Below are 17,786 nucleotides of genomic sequence, written 5' to 3'. Positions count from 1 at the left end.
AAATTTAAAATATAATTATAAAAAATAGGGGCCCTGATTTGACCAGCTAAGTTGGTGCCCTAAAAATAAAACGGCACTGGTATTATGGAGTTTTAAAGCAATAAGAACAAATTCTGTCCCCTTAAACAAAAATGGTTAAGTCCTGGGCCTTGTACCCATAAAGGTGCTACAAAGACAGGCATAATATATGCTTGATCTATGTGAGCATTGATGGAGCATCAGAGTAGGAGCTATTCCCCACCCTGATACACTTCATCCAGGACACATGCCCTCATTTTCCCATAAACTGCAATACAGAAATAGTCCAGTATAGAGTAGTCCAAGACAGAGTCATAGGAGCTTCAACTAAGGCTTTCATTTTTAGGCTGCCATTTTGCACATTTACTCAGGGATCTGAATGTTCCAGGTTCCCTTATATTCCTAATTTTATGTCTCCTACTGCCACAGACCTCAGGATTCAGCCATAATTCTTTGGTCCAGGAGAAGAGATGACTGGTCCTTTGAAGCCTATCATAATTGATCCCAAACTGGCTGGAAGGGATCACCATTGAGTGATGAAAGGCAGTCCCTCATTTCACATGCTGAACAATATTACCATCTACAGATTTCCAGCCCATTGGCTCAAGAGGAAGGAAGATGAAGAGGAAGAAGGAAGTGACTAACCAACCTGGTTTCTAACCTAGTAGTGCAGAGAATTGTATGAAGCCAATCTCTCCCTTCCCTATGCATATGGCATTACACTGTGACTGGAAAAACAAAACAAAACAAGTGCATCTTCAATGAAGTCAAGGAAATTGCACGTGCACAAGGAAACTGGCCCAGTTTCTGGAAACAATTTTAAAGCCAAGAAAGAAGGTGACTGTTCTCTGCTGATACTTCCAGATAAACAAATCTGAATAATCATCTGTATGGCAGGAGGGTAGAATACTGCAGAAACATAAAATAGAATACAATTCCCCATGGTATTAACTCCCAAATCAGTTATTAGCAGTCACATTACAAGTTCCAAATCTACCAAGCTTCTTTATGTACTGGGTGCAAATGCTAACCCAGAGAGATTAATTATGTTCACATAAATTTGTTCAGTCACTCTAACAAATCTCAGTCAGAGTTATCAGATGGGCCACACAGTCTTGCCATTTATTGGAATATTCCAGTAGGCACAAGTGCAAATTACTGATTAGGTGCAACAAATCCAGTCAGCCAAATCTACACATATTGTTTATTTCATCCAGATTTAAACTGAATACTTTAGGTAAACCTAGAATAATTCAGTTAAGTTTTAAAATATTAGAAGAGCAGATTATCACATATTGTGGTCTGGTTTTAGCATTTAAAAATTATTAACTCTTTTCTAACATGACAAACTTCAGAAATGAAACAGAGGTGCTTAGATACTGTGCGAATGAGTTCAGTATAATAACCTAGATATATAGATGTTTGAACTTCTAGACTATTTCTACTGTAATCACCAACTTCTTTAGTTAAAAACGTGTCCTTTCCTTTCAGATGTTGGAGCAGCAGCAAGCAATGCTGCTGAACTCAATGGCACTGGTACTGCAGTACGTTTGCATGCTTTATAGTAGCAGCCACTCTGATAACCAACCACCCTGTATTACTAAAATGCTATCAGATTTTATTAAAACCCCATCAAGGGGAAAACGTGAATCACTTATTATGCTCCACAATTACTGCAAACCAAACTGTTAAAATGAGAGGAGGAGATAACGATATTAACTTCCTAACTTAAAGCAATCCTCTGTGGCCTGATTTTATAATATTCTCATGGTCTGAAATTTATGTAAATTGAATTCATCTATCATTAGTTATTACCAGTCTAGTAACATAAAAAAAAAAGTTTTCTGTAACAATTAGTTCTTTAAAACACTGTTTTAATTAGACCTGGGACATTATTAAACTAGCTATGAATATGTACAGTATCATTTTGCACATCCTGCTACATGTAAATCTACAGGAATTTTTTATGTGGGGAGATGGGAAGGAGGAAGGAAGTTGGTTTGGACACTGTTTTTTAAAACTTTCCTCCCCAACAAAAGTATCGCAGGCTACATGACCTAAGAACATGATGACCCATCAAAATCGCCTTTCAAATTCTATTATATGAATACCAGAAACTTGTTAATTCCCCCTGCAACAGGGGCCCTCCACTTCTTCCCCACAGAAACTGCACAGAGTCCTCCAGATGTACTCTCAGTGAAGATTTATTTCACCAATATCACCATAGTCCCTCATGCTTCCCTCTATTTAAAGTCCTTGCCAAGGTTTAGGTCCCCTCAGCAGGATCTGAGGGGAACAGAGGTCTCCCTACTCTGAGCCTTCTCTGTGACAACCCCCAGCTAGCCCTGTTCCTCTCTTCTCCCCTCTCTTGCACTTCCTTCCTGTGCCTCCTATCAGCCCTGTGTGGATGGGCCAATTGAGTTCATTACCCCCAGTCAGCTTCTCCTGGGGCACGAATCGGCCTCTAAGTGATCAGGGTGCAGGCTCACCTACTCTCTCTCTCTCTCTCCCCCTCCCTACACACACACACACACACACACACACACACACACAGAGTCAGATCACATTTAAAATATCATTCTAACATTAAGTTGAGAACTTTCCTACAAATCAATACTTTTCACCACAAACAGTTTATTTTGGAGAATAACTTCCCAAAGTCCATGCACAATCCTCTTAGAGGAGTTAGAATTCCAAGTAGCATACCCAAGAATATTACAATTAATCTTTCAAAACTAGAATTCTTCTAGACCCTTATACGCAGCCTATATTTAGTCTAACGTGCATAGGCCCTGACTCCACAATGTGCAGAGCATATGGGGCACACTGCTCCACCACACAGAGTCCCACTCACTTTGCCAGAGCTACATGTGGATGCAGCAATCTGCCTATGTGGTACAAACCGCAGGATTGGAGCTACAGTGAGCCAAATTCTGCCCTTTATTCAGCTCTTCCAGATCTCTCAGCTTCACCTTTAACAAACATTATACCAATATGCTTTACAGTATTGTAGGTCTGTAAATACATCACTGTATATAGAAAACACACTGTCTGATACATAGCTTTAGTTATCTGTTTATACCTCAATTTCATGTTTGCATTTTAGAGACATTCTGAGGTCAAGATTTTCAAAACAGGAGCATAATTCTAGGTGCCCAAAGTCCATATTTAGGCACCAAGTCATCTGATTTTCAAAGGTGCTGATCATTCAATACCTTTCATTGACTTTTCATAATTAGATTACTTATTTACATGTCTAATTATGGATTTTTGAAAATCCCATCCTAAATGTTAGTAGAAAGCATACATATTATGGACCAGATTTTGATCTCACACTGGAATAAATGAGGAACAACTCCCTTGAAGGGAACAGATATACACCAGTATAAAATGGTGTGAGATTGGAATCCAGCTACATATGGTCCCACTTCTGCAAAAATCCTCACTTTAATGGGACTACTCACCTGCTTAAAATTAAATATGTGCATACATGTTTACAAGACCACAACCAATGCAGTTATATTATATATACGGCTTATACATGACTTATTATATATCATGCACACACACACTCCCCCACAGAATCACATTTTCAAACAGTCACAGTACAATAAAATAAAATTTCAAATCTTTGTATGTATACATGCCTCACTAATAATCTCTGATTTAATTTACTTTTGAGAGGGTATTTTTACAATAAAATTGTATTTTAAAAAAATTTGGTACCATAGTTTGCCTTTAGTTAATTTACAATAATTTTTTTAATAATCTGATTTCCTCTTCTATGGAATTATAAAAGAAGAATGTTCACCACATCTTGCCAGTATTGCATACAAGTATGAAATTAGGTAATCACAGATTTAGGGAAAATTCAAAAACATTATTAGAAATTCCTAGAACTAAATTCAGAACTAATACATTTGTGTCGATGAGGTAATATAAATGTATATGAGGTCAGAATTTGGTCTAGCTTCTTTAACCAAGATTTGTTTAAAACATATTTGGAACGTGAGTCTAGAAATTCTAAATAATATTCTTTTAAAATGTTAAATTAGTCTGATAATACATTATATTATGTGTGATTTACGGTTCAATCACACTCCCAATGATGTCAATAGACTACAAATGGCTTAAATGAGCCCTGAATTGGGCTCTCTGTGAACTCAAAGTTCTCACTGCAGCGGAGATGGATACTGCAGGGAATTTAGGTCTTGCTCACCATTTTTTCTTACTAGACCAAAGAAAGTGAAGGTAATTTGACAAAAAGGTAATTTGACAAAAAGATTCCAGAACATGGTGCAGAGATTTTTTTTAAAAGCAACATTACTAAAGCCCCATTAACCCATAAAATGGGAGAAACATTTCGATGTTGATATTTTTAGATTTTGCCTGTGTGTACATGTATACACTATATATAAACATACACAATACCTACATCTTTAGCTAACTCTAAAACATATCCAACTATAGAAACATGGTACACAACTGCAAATCTCAGTATTACTATCACACTCTTTGCAGTATGTTTTTATATACATGTTATATATTTATATACATACACTTTTCTAAAAATCTTTTTACATGCTTAATAAACAATTCCATGTCTGTAGTTCCAATTTCACCTACATATTTTATATTAATAGTTTTGCCTTTCATTCAATTCACACATCAGATTAAGTCTCTATTTGGGTAAGCAAGAGTGGAATTGAAAACATCCAGTTTTAAGTATTTACATATTTTAGAAAAAAAGTAAGGTAAAATCCATGATTAACTATACAACTCAAGTAATCAGTCTCATCAGTTTATATCATATTGTAAGAAAATAATCCAATATGTCTTGTTAAACAATACATCTATACAAAATCTTTTTCCTTTCTTCATAAATACACGTATTTATTAAAAAAATTAAACTGTTTGGCCTTCTTTTCAGTTAGTTTGCTGAAATTTTACAAACTAATATGCCCACAAATATCACTTTGGCTTTTTAAAAGGAACAGCTTGCTTGTTTCCTTGTTTCTAGCTACTTCAGTCTGATCCTCAGGGACACAGAGAAGAGTGGCTTCGCTGACAGTAAAATATACTAAACAAATGACATGTCACTGAGTAAATTAGCATCTCCTTTCGATCAGCCAGGTCATGTTTTCTTTTCAAAGTCCATGGCCCCTTGATAGAAAATAATGATTATCTAATAAACTTTCTTAGAAAAAAATCAATGTACTGACACCCATCTCTGAAACATCTGCCCAATAACAGATTATGTTAACCCATTTAAGGAGAAAATTAAGATGTACTTAAATATTTATTTACATTGATCAAAGATTATTCATTCACTCATTTTCTTGTGACTCTGATTCAATGAAAAGAAACAGCAATATTTCTGGTTAATTAAAGAAGGGGTGAAAGAAATACTAAAATTATTCAATTATTTACCAGCTTAACTAATGACTAGCCAGCACCAACCATAATATAAAAATACAATGTTATAGTGTAACCATTGCATTACTTACCAAAAAACTTCCAAAGGCTGAATTAAATATAGCAGCTGCCTAGAGAGAGAGAGAGAGAGAGAGAGAAAAAAAAAAGAAAATATCACTCACAATAAAAATATCCTTAGTGAAGAACAGAATGCTATTTCCCCTCCCAGCACGTCTTCATACCCTCCAAATACACACATACCTGATTAAACAAAGTTAGCCATTGCTTACAAAAATTTCCAGTGTCTTGTAGCTTATGAGGACAAATGAGTTCCAGTTTATCAACTCATAAATAATGGGTTGTATAAAGCAAAACTGCTGCTGTATTTTATATCTTATAAACTTATAACGGGTACCAAAGGAGTCCCCAACAGTACAAGACAGAATCTCGGTTTCACTAATTTTACTCTAATTCACTGACAAAAATTTTACATTATTGACAGTCATTTAAAAAACAAAACCCAAAACTTTTAAGGGGCCCAGGAGAGAAAGAAAGTTCTAATTTGTATTAAACTAAAACAGACATAGTTCATTTTAATAGCCTCCTTTCTCATTTTTCAGTACAGTATCTTAACTGGGCAACTAACCTAAGAAATTATGAACAATCACTTATTAACAGGCTCAGAAGTTTATAAAAAATGAGCAATAAATTGCAAATAGAAATAATGTAGTAAAAACAGAATAATAACTCTAAGGCCAAAATGTCCAAGCATTATCTACAATTTAACAATCTTTGTAAACAATTGGTAATGACTGTAGAAGTCTTTTTGCTTACTAAATATCCAGGAAGCATAAGATGGCAGTATTAGCTCTTAACCTTAAATCACTAAATTCTATGAAGTTAAAACTTAAATTATGAATAGCTTCCACAATTACCAGAAATGGAAAGAAACTCTTGTATGGCATCCAGTTCGATGATGAAAAGCCATGAGGCAAGTTATAAGGGACGGAGGGGGAGAGAACCTACCATTCCATGATGATTCTAGAGCAGAGCTAAATTAATCAACGCTGACTTTTTCAGTCATAACAACAAGTGGACGTTAGCGACTTTAGCAAGTCTGAATAAAGTCCAAATCCAGGCTAAAGGCTGTAGCTGAACCTATCTTCTGCTCCATAAGAGGATGCAATGAGAATGAATGAGTAATGAGATCTTTGGCTCTAGAGAGCTCAGCTTTCTTATTCAAGTTCATAATTAATTCAAAGCTTTGATAATTTCATTAGATTCCTCCTCTGCTGGCCCTATCAATAAAAGATGGCACTGGACCATAGCTCCTTGGTGGCCCAAACACAAAAGCAAGTGCAAACTGGGAAACCTTTGCTTACTTGCTTACTAATAGGGACAATGGCATATGGCACTGCATGTTGTGGAGGGAGCATCTGAATAGATACAGCTAAATGAAACATTAGAGTTGACAGTTGTAAACTATAGCACCATATTTTAACACCTCTTCCTCATCAGCATTCCTCTTTTGAACATAAAAAGGAGGCATAAGTCCAAATGGCTTTTCCTGCCAAACATCACAGTGAAAGCAAGAATGCTTGCTACTAATTCTTCAACAAGTGTGAATTAAATCATGCTTTGTAACCTATGTTTTGAAACTTTAAGATTGATATTTTCATATGAAAAGAGATATAGATGACATATGTACAATGCACATCATAACCACTGACTACATTACTGTAGATATCTTTTGCTTATAACCCCTCTAATTCCTATCACTATATTAAGAATACAAATCCTTTCAGTATTTCTTGGAAACATGCCACTCTCTGACTGTATGTATTTGACCATGGAGCCCCCTTTTAATACAGTCAGCCTCTGAACCTATGAAGGAGAATCTCAGCTTTTACTAGTTTCCTTTTTTTTTTTTTTTTTGGTCAACGAAAAAGCAAACTTCTAGCCCTTTTTCTTGCAAAAATAGCTTTTAAAACATAAACTGATTACCAGATATGAAAGGAAGAAACAGTTGGCTTGTGCTTCTGCACCAGAAGACTGAGAGGAAAAATAAAGGTCTCCCTCTCCCTACTTCCCATCATATACACTGAAATGTAACCATCTCACTTTACATAAAATGTCTATATTTCAAAAAATAATTTTATTAACTCTCCCCAGAACCCATAGGCTGGCCCAGCCCTCAATGGTGGAATCATGGACCAAAAAACTCCTCAGCCCAAAATGTTAAAGGCCCACTCCATTGCAGGATGCTCTGCAGCTAGCACTGAACCAGTCTCTACTCACCTGGGCAACTGCTACCTTGCAGGTGAGTCTGCTATGCCACAGTAGCTAATGCAAAAGAAACACCCCTCCAGCATCACCTGCTAGGAATCCCTGTACCCTCCTGTTCGGCACTCCCATAATGCATGAAGATGACAGGAGCTGGGGACAACTTATCCTTGTATTGAACAGGAGTCCTGCTGCCCACTTTTATGTCCACAAGCACCTGCCCTGCCTGTTCCAGAGCCTGAAGAAATGGTTATAGGAGGGAATCTTAGAGCACTATTTCCATCCCAAAACCTCCATCACCACACAAGGAAAACCTGCTTCCCGTCCTGACCAAGCCCCCTGAACTGACTACTCATACCAGCAGGGAAAAAGACACCCAACCCAAGAACCAAAAAGGGACCACTCCACAACAGACCTCCCAACAAATCACCAAAGGAGATTTGCTCCGCATCCAACAAGCCACCACACAGACAATGGCCACAGCATGACGGGCCTGCAACCACTTTTTCCAGCAGTACACCCTCATAACAGCAGCTGCAATGGCAAGTGGAACACCTGCCAGGCTGGAAAGCCCTCAGAGGAGCCTCCATGAAGAGATAAGGGGGAGAAAATACTGTAGGGAGAGGTGGAGTGGAAGGACTGAAGGATTTGGGTTCAGGGGAGAAGAGTACGAAATCCATGTTGTTTTGTTTTAAAGGCTGTATCACCAATGGAAGGAAAATTTTTGAGGAAGTCCCTTGTTAAAATATTGGCAGCACTTCCTTACACTAGAAATGTTTTGATGCTGTCTTGATTAAGGGTGATCTTTTCAAATTCACGTAAGGGACATAGGCATTCTACTCCCATTGACTTGCAATGGATGCTGGGCAAGTGCAGCATTCCTGGATATAAGTTAATATATACTTTTCTATGGTAACCACTTTGACGAGGAATTTATTACAAAAACATGTAACAGACTCTGCACCTACAAGGTCCTGACTGATGCGAAGTATTTACAAACTGACATGATCATTTCTTCAGTGATCAAAAAGGTGATGACGTGTATTTCCTATTCAAGGATAATAGAGTGGGTGTGCAACAGAGTATTTCAACAGGGACTCATTCTATTAAGATCAATTCTGCAGCAACCCCTGCAAATACTGTTTTTAAAAAGCACAAAGATTTCCTATTTTCAATATGGTGTTTAAACGATATATTACAGTTCTGGTGAAAAAAAGTAAAGCAAAAATTAATGGGCTCAACCCTACAAACTCTGCAACTACATACCTGAGCAAGGACTACCCATGTGAATGAGAGTTTGCAGGATCAGATACAGAATGAAAATGCCTTAGCTCAGTGTGATACAAAAATTAAGCAAACAAGTATAATTCAATCAATTGTTTTAAGGTGTAATTAAAAGTAGTGATATACTAAAACCCAGTAGTTTAATAGTTTACATACCATCTACTGAACACTCAGTGACATAGCATCACAAAAAAATGCTCAAACTATATACTAAATAAAGCTAGGGTCGGCTCCAGGCACCAGCTCAGCAAGCAGGTGCTTGCAGTGGCCAAGGGGAAGGGGCGGCACGTCTGGCTCTTCAGAGGCAATTCAGTGGTGGGTCCCTCAGTCCCTCTCGGAGGGAAGGACCTGCCGCCGAATTATCGCTGAAGAAGAAAGTGATGCGGTGGAACTGTCGCCAATCGCGGCTTTTTTTTTGTTCCACCGCTTGGGGTGGCAAAAAACCTGGAGCCGGCCCTGAATAAAGCATCTGTGTTTGTTTAAAATAATGAGGTATTTATGGAATATCAACTGACTGCAAATTCAAATAAAATTTGTCTGAAACAACCAGTTCTAATGAATGAAAGTATTCTGGGAATAAAGCAGCATGACCTAACAGCAGTCTGGAGATCTATGGGCATGGCTACACTCGAAACTTCAAAGCGCTGCCGTGGCAGCGCTTTGAAGTGTGAGTGTAGTCGCAGCGCCAGCTGCATGTACTTCACCTCGGCCATGGCTACATTTACAGCTGTACAGCGCTGGGAGTTACAGCTGTCTTCGTACAGCTGTGTAGGGACAGCGCTGCAGTGTGGCCACACTGACAGCTACCAGCGCTGCAGTGTGGCCACATTTGCAGCGCTGTTGGGAGTGGTGCATTGTGGGCAGCTATCCCAGCATTCAAGTGGCTGCAGCGTGCTTTTCAAAAGAGGGGGGTGGGGTGGAGTATGACGGAGCGTGGGGGAGACAGAGAAAGTGGATTTTTAGGAGTTGACACTGTCAGCTCCCTGCCTTGCAAGTTCTAAGGACTGGAAGATACACAGCACCTACCTTCTATCATTTTAAAAGTTTCGACCCCTTCCCCCACCCCTCTCTTATTCACTAAATGCAAATTATGCACTCCTACATAGCCTTCAGACCACATAAGCAGCTGCTCAACACGGACTCCCGCCTACCCCCTCCACCGTGTGGCTTCTCTCCTCAAGCAAACAGCTGTGAACATTCCAAAGCAATTCCCCTGCCTGCCTCTGCTCGCTCGAGCAAACAGGAGCTGTGTTTGTTTTTTAGATAAGCAGCTCCGGGGAGCCCGGAGTTCAGCCACTCTTCCGGTTTGTTGTGAACAGGCATTCTGGGATACCTCCTAATACCCTGGAGGCCAGTTACAGCAGTTTTGGTGGCCACACTTGACAAGCAGCGCTGCATCACCAGCGCTGCAATCGTTATAACCCAAGCAGACCAGGTGTACAGCCAGCGCTGCAGCCAGGGAGTTGCAGCGCTGGATGTGCCTTGCAGGTGTGGACAGTTACTAAGTTGCAGCGCTGTAAACCAGCGCTGCAATTCTCCAGTGTAGCCAAGCCCCTCCTCATGGGGTTCAGCTTGCAGCGCTCAGGGGGGTGTTTTTTTCACACCCGAATGAGAAAGTTGCAGCGCTGTAAAGTGCCAGTGTAGCCATGGCCTACGTCTATTCTTGGCTCTGCCAAACACTTTCTGCATGACCCTGTGAAATTAACCATTTTGTGTCTCAATTTCTCCTTCTGTAAGGGAGAAATACCCTCACAAGTGTCTTGTCAAAATTAATTCATTGTCTGAAAAGCTTTTTAAAATCCTTAGATGGATGATGCAAATAAAGGTTAGTTTATTAGATACATGACACAGGTACAATATATTCACTGTCTGCTTCAAATGCTTCTTAGTTGTGATTGCAAAGATCAGGAATGAAATAGTTTAAAATGTTGACATTAAATTGCCATCCTTAGGTTTCAGAATTCATATCCCAAAGGAGATGGGTGTTCACAGCTTTATTAGTGCTATTGCTTTATCCTTATAGATTAATAGAAAACAATACTGCATAGAGTTATACTCTGTTGGGTTTTTAAAAAGCTGCTTTGCCATTAAAAGTGCTAAAAGGATTTTTTTTAGGTAAGAACTTTGATTTTTAGAGCATAATTCTGAAGCAAGAGGTAGATTCTACAGCAAATTCTGCAGATGCAGAATAATGAAATTCAAAGGTCCAAGTGGCCCATAACCAACTGTGATTCAGCCCTAACAATTACATGTGGGCATTATGGGCCTCACGGTGCAAAGAGCAAAATATGGTCCCAGCTCCCTAATTTAAGATATGACAATGAAAGAGGTAACAGAATAGTTGGTAGAGGTTGCGGTACAGGGGAAGAGTTCCAGCAGTAATATTATGTGGTTACTCAGCAGAGGCTGGAGCACATTGTATGGTGGTGCAACCTTTACTTCTGTATTAATACAGTGGATGTTGTTGACCCATATCTTACAGGCTTTGCTGTAGAAGAGAATCTTAAGGAGAGATCTGAATGAGGCGAGCATAGGGGGTTGGTAGCCCCGCTCAGGAAGGGAATTTTATCTAGACAGAGTGATCAACATGCAAAAAAGACAAGGACATGGCAGTGGAAGAAGAAGATAAACAGGGCATCAACACTGGTCTGAATGGGCTGGCAATATCTCTTTAACATACCCCTTGTTTAAAAATAAAAACATCTTGAATCTATGATCTTTACGGTTACCATAGCTTAACTCTTAACCACTGTTTCCACTAATAAAATGATACAATGTTTTAGAAAGCTGTTATCCACAGGCCTCTTACTGCAAAAAAAATATAAATATACTTGATATGTTTAATCTGTTTGTTGCTGTTCATAACTATTCATCTGAATTTAGACAGAAAAAAATATATGTTCAAGTTCCAGATTGTAGGTGCTAAATTGAATCAGGTGTCCTCTCCTCTTAAGAAAATTAAGTTGCTTTTGTGCAAGAGTGTTTTAATGAGAACAGAGCCTGCCGACATTGATAAATGGGAATGACACCAGAGAGAGCATGTAAGCAGGACAATATGTGCATGTTACAGTCTTACAGCCTATTTTTCACTGACTATCCTGAATGACTTTGCTGTTTCTTAAGGGGCCTATTAATCTAAAATTTAGTTATTACACAACGTTTATTTGAACATATATTCTGTGGATGATGACAGTTAATAAAGGAAATCTTTTACAAGCTGTATTTTTACATATTGTTCCAACTACAGCTCCCCGTCATTCTATTGTGCTGATGGAATAACCCAGTTTTGATACTGCTTTAAAAAAGGCACATATATTCAGATTCCTTTCTATGCATACAGAGACTCTTAAATTATTGTTAAAATGCATATAAAAATCCTGTTACAAAATGGCAAAAATAAAGAAAAGATGGTGCTAACTGCTCAACAAATCCTCCAGATGAACAAGTACTCCTCAAAGGCAAAGCAAATGCTTTTTAACATTTCATCATCATTTTTTAAAAAAATGAACAGAAGCCAGATTCTGCCTTGGAGATGCATATACAATTCACATTCAATTCAATGGGATGTGGACCTTAAAGCAGTATTTGGCCCCAGGTGTATAATTTCTTACTAGTAATTCTTGCAAAAGTACTTAGTCACAATAAGGCAAGCTTTGTTGAAGGCTAATTTTATATGAAGCCACAAAAAATTAGAGAAAGAGACTTATTGTTTGAAAACTGACAAAAAATATTGTATTACTGCCCACTTTTGGTAAAAGAATGGTATTACAAGGTTTTCCCCTAAACATGCATTCTCTCTAGCCTCCCCCTCCCACCAACTAAAAATGTCACAGGAGTTATTACTTTACATATTTAGACCCAGGACCATGCAACCCATTGATTTCAGTAGCAGATATGCACTGAATTCTGTGACAGCATTTCTTGATTACAAAAATGTTCAATAACTATCAGTTTATATTAAAAATGCAGTATAAAATACAAATGTAACAAGTGTATATTGCTTATTTGCACTGTAAGATGGGAATGCCACCCAGCGTATGCTGTCCTCTGAAACATCTTGACATTAATCGCAGAACATGAAGTTCTGTATGCTAAAGATTTGTTCTGCATTGGAAGACACTGTCATCAATTACATACATGTCTGTGCTATTCCAGCCACGGGTTTTGTGCTAAAATGGAAGGTTTTACCAAATTATGTATTGTTGCTAACCACATAGTTGTGTCCAAGGTATTTGTGTAGAAACCATGCTTTTCCACTAATACAGATTCCCACACTGATAGTTCCATGTAATAATCACTGCCCTTTGGTAACAACAAAATATTCTGTTATAAACTAGCATGAAGACATCTGTTTAGTTTTCCTGCTGCTTCTTTGAAAGTGTCCTTCAACTTCACCAACATCTTTGGCAATAGTGAAAGAGGTACCTTCCTCCTCTTTAGTCAGCTTAAGTTTTCTATTTGGAGCTGCTTGAGTGTTTCTAGATGGATCTGCAGTGTCTCTGTGGGGCTATGATTTCAGTGGTGACTGGAAATGGAGAATGAAATCAGTCCAGAAAGGTATGCAGACTGGTAAGGTTTTTCCCCAGATAGTGAAACCAGAAAATAAGTGAATAATAAACATTCAATTAAGTGCACCTTACGATCTTGTGATGATGTATACAGTGCTCTCCTGATTTCCACTCATTTTTCAGTGAAGGATCATTTATATTTAATGTGGTCTCAATGTTAGACAGGTGCTTGGATGTAGGAACTCCATGAATAGGGGTCTAGTAGCACTATGGCCTTTTACAGTAGTACATTTTCCTACAGATACTAAAGATGTCCTGCCTTTATTCTGCTTGGTAAAGTAAAAATCTACCTGAACATTGCCACATAGGTCACTGTAACTGACTAGGGATGTGGGGTGGAGAAAGCCCTCTGCTACACCTTGGAATGCCTGCTCCCTTAGTGAACATGATAGGGGATTTGTCTTCTTAAGTTCAAGAGCTTCACAAAAGATGTTGCCCTACTAACCCACATTCCCTCTTGCACAAATCCTTCTTCTAATTGTCATGCAGCTTCTCCCGTGGCCCTACACAATACAGGAGTGTAGCTCTGCCCACAGCAGATGCCTTTGCGGAGCTACTAATCTGTGTATGAGTGCCCAAAGAGCTTAAAAATACACAGGAGGCCATGTGGTGTTCACAAGTCCTGCACAGAGAAGAGATATTGTACAGAGCTGTGGAGTTGGCTGTGGAAGCAGAAGAGACGCTAGTGGACAAGGGACAGCAGCATTTGTGAAGCTATTAAGTGCAGGAACTTAATCAATCTGCAGCTACGTGATGCCTATCCTTTTATGTGGCCTCGCCAAGATCAGCAGAGGTTCTCACCTGCCAACAACTGTAGCATGCCTCTTTCCCCTCACCTGGCCTCCTCCCCAGCAAATCAGCTGGACTATCAGCTGAGATTTCCCTCCACACAAACCTTTAGAAGAACAGCCCAGTCATGTCTTTGATACTCAAGTGAGAGATGCAGGAAGACTCAAGTTCCTGAAGTCCAGAGTTCTTCTGAAGCTGAAAAGGCTCTAACTCACTGCCTCCTGCTCTGTCCTTCAAGGGGCAGTAGCATAAGAACCAGTAGTATATACATATGGATTTGTTTATAAAATTATCAGTGCCTGTATGTACCATTCCCACCTCACTAACACAGCAAGGCAGAGCCTCAAAAATCTTAATTGACCATTTAAATACTAACATTACTCAGCACAATCAGTTTCTCTTTCTTCCACCCCTCTTTAATAATGTCACACAAATTAAATGCAAAAATTAAAAAATTGTGCACTGTTAACACACACACACACACACACACACACACACACAAAACCCCATAAAAAATGATGAAAGGTGGACAACCTCATAGCTGTGTTGCTTCTCTTGTATTGAACACATTGTATGTATTTAACTAGCAATCAGAAATGTTATGAAAGTCATAACTTCTTCCATTTCCTTGTTTCCGCACATTTAAATTACCAGGAACATTAACTTTAACCTTTACATTCCATTTACAGACTTATCTTGTATATGTACACAATGAATTTATGCCTGGAATAGCAGGCCTTGTTCAGTAAAACCTGCTTCCTCCTGCAAAGCTGTTTTACTGGGCCCCTATCTGCCCAAGATCCAAGATTCAGCATATGGCCTTCTCCTCTGTAGCTTATTTCAAACAGCACTGCCATGCCAGATTTGGAAAGGTTTCCTACACCGGCAGCCAAGAAGTAATGTTTCCAGAACTGGTTTATGTATTTTTCACTAAAGGACTGAAAATTATTTCCATAATATTCCCAGTCATTAGGAAACAGATGAACCCCTCGTCCCCTCTCCTTCCCAGAGCATTTCAATATCTGGTTGGGGCCCTAGAATCTGCAAAATTGGCAGCAGAGTGAACCAATCATGTGTATCATCATTACATGGTCATAACAGAAAGAACAAAACCTTCACCAAACACCCAGGCATGAGAACTATCTGACAATCTTATGTGATTCGTTTCTGTTAGTGACTGAAGACTTATTAGCTGAGTAGGCCAGGCAATAACTGTGGCACCAAAACAAATGGACTGCTAAATGATGATTTAATAAAAAGGCCCCGCTGAACAATGGTGTATAAGTTACTCTGACAACCGGAGGCTTTATTCTGGTCAAACATTTTATATTTGTGACTGTCTCTTTTTTAAAAATTACCTCAGAAGGTATCCTCAGAAGGATACAGAGCAATAACAATCTCCCAACCATACTTTTAGTTAAGTTCAAATTTTCTGAGATCTTAAGCTGTGATAAAAACACTTAAAGGTCTTGTCCCCAGATCCTCCTGAAGACATCATCCATAACATGATTAGAGGTCTAGTTAAACAACTCCAAAGAGTATTGTTTTTCTGCTGAAGTGAAATGAAAGAACAAGGCCATTTTCTAAAAGACGTCCTTTTGCATTAATTCAAAAGTTGTGTCTATACCAGTATTTATCTACAAATATCCCACTGTCATACTACAGAGCAGCTCCACCATTGGGAGTAGGCTGACCAGACAGAAAGTGTGAAAAATTGGGACAGGGGTGGGAGTTAATAGGACCTTATATAAGAAAAAGCCCCAAATATAGGGACTGTCCCTATAAAATTGGGACATCTGGTCACTCTCCCTGGGAGTGCTAGTGTAGAGCATGCCAGGCATTTTAATCACTAACTCATCAAAGCTTGCTCAGAACAGAACTAGATGGTATTGTGGCTATTTTGCTGAGAGTCTGATTTACAGCAGCACTCCCAACATTGCTATTACAAGCAGAGTTGCATTGCTGGCTGTGCAATGGTGGGAGATCTGAAGAAAATCACTAGCGTACAGAAGGCCAAAGTATGTAGTTTTTGCTTAATTACCTGTTTTATAAAATAAAAAGAAGTTCAAATGACCCACTGAACAGATTCATGAGCCCTGACCTTTAGGGAATGTTAGAATTTGTCAGAGGTCACAACTGAAACATATTAGGAGGTTTCTATCTAGTCCCAGGTATAGTAAATGTCTGTTCATATCACAGAACTAACACTAATTTGGCACAACTGCCCTTTTTCAAGTGGCTTCTGGGAAAGCTCTAAAACAGTACTGAGTTGTACTGGTGGCCCCCTCAGTTTATGAGTCCAGCCAAAGCGCTACCCTCTGTAGTATCCTGAAAAAAAAATACATGTAAAAAGCACCAATACCTCCACTGGGGGGGTGAGGGGAGAAATCTGTATGTATATAATTTTACAGTTTAAAAGATGCTCTGATATCACTGTGTTAAGCATAGTATTATATTTAGATTACATTTGACAGAAAAAAGCTATTCATGAAGTGTTAGATTATGTTTTTATATAGCACCTTTGCTACTCAAAGAATCTCAAAGCATTTTACAAAGTAATGAGTTAAGCTGTAGGAGCACAATGACTGTAGGCAAATGGAATAGCCATTTGCTCTCAGTAATAGCCCTCTCACAATCTTGGGCACTGGAACCTGTTTTATAAAGAAAAAAAGGCTGGGCTAAAACACTGCCATTACTTTCACTCTCTTAATAAATGCCAAAGGATCTTTAACTTCTAGTTATACAGCTATCCCAAATAAACAGAGTTCTCAATTTTATCCACTAATCTAAAAAGCAGTGGCTAATCTATGCTGAGCTGCAAGTGTCACCATTCAATATCAGCCAAATCTTGGTTGTGGACTTGAACTCTCAGCCTTCTTGGTCAGCAGTAACAGTACTATCATGAACTATAAGATTTTCCTTTACAATTAAAACACCTTATTAAATAAGAAAAAAGTTTACCCAGCAAAGCTTAAAAATCTTTCTCTCTTAAATCCAGCGCATTTAGATCTCTAATAGCAGGCAATATTCTAAAAGCAACTATGCCAATAAAAAAAAGTGTGAAGAAGAGCATAAACTTCTAGCATACAGAATTTCATTCACATCCTTTTGTGGGGAGTGAGAACTTGCTACTTTCTGAAGAGTTGGCATAGAATCTGTCCCAAGGAACCTGGAAGCCTCAGCATGGATTTTGCTCAGTAAAACTTGCAAGAGGCTTGCCACTAAAAACCACAAACACTCCATCTGCACAGAACATGCTCCCAGCTCATTCAGCTTCTTTAGATTCCATCTACAGCAGAGCTAGCTGAAAATAGGTGTTTTCATCCCATGGAGATTTTCATTATTTCAACATTTGTTTTAGCCCCAATTTGGGGGCAAAATGACAAAATATTGAAATTTGTCATGGAACAGAAATTTACAAATTAATTA

At 38.7% G+C, this 17,786-nt stretch overlaps 1 protein-coding gene across 6 annotated transcripts in view; it reads right to left on the bottom strand.

The window, feature by feature from the left end:
• Positions 1-17,786, bottom strand: part of SLC10A7 (solute carrier family 10 member 7) — a 200,968-nt gene that overhangs the window by 130,557 nt on the left and 52,625 nt on the right. For all 6 annotated transcript variants that reach the window (XM_030563642.1, XM_030563643.1, XM_030563641.1 and 3 more), the window contains one exon: positions 5,526-5,564. In XM_030563642.1, the coding sequence (XP_030419502.1) occupies positions 5,526-5,564 (39 nt within the window). The remainder of the gene's footprint in view (positions 1-5,525; positions 5,565-17,786) is intronic.

This window comes from Gopherus evgoodei, chromosome 5, assembly GCF_007399415.2.
Source record: "Gopherus evgoodei ecotype Sinaloan lineage chromosome 5, rGopEvg1_v1.p, whole genome shotgun sequence".
Classification (NCBI taxonomy): Eukaryota; Metazoa; Chordata; order Testudines; family Testudinidae; genus Gopherus; species Gopherus evgoodei.
The sequence above is the reverse complement of the archived record's forward strand: the minus strand, read 5'-3'. Positions and strand labels throughout refer to the sequence as shown.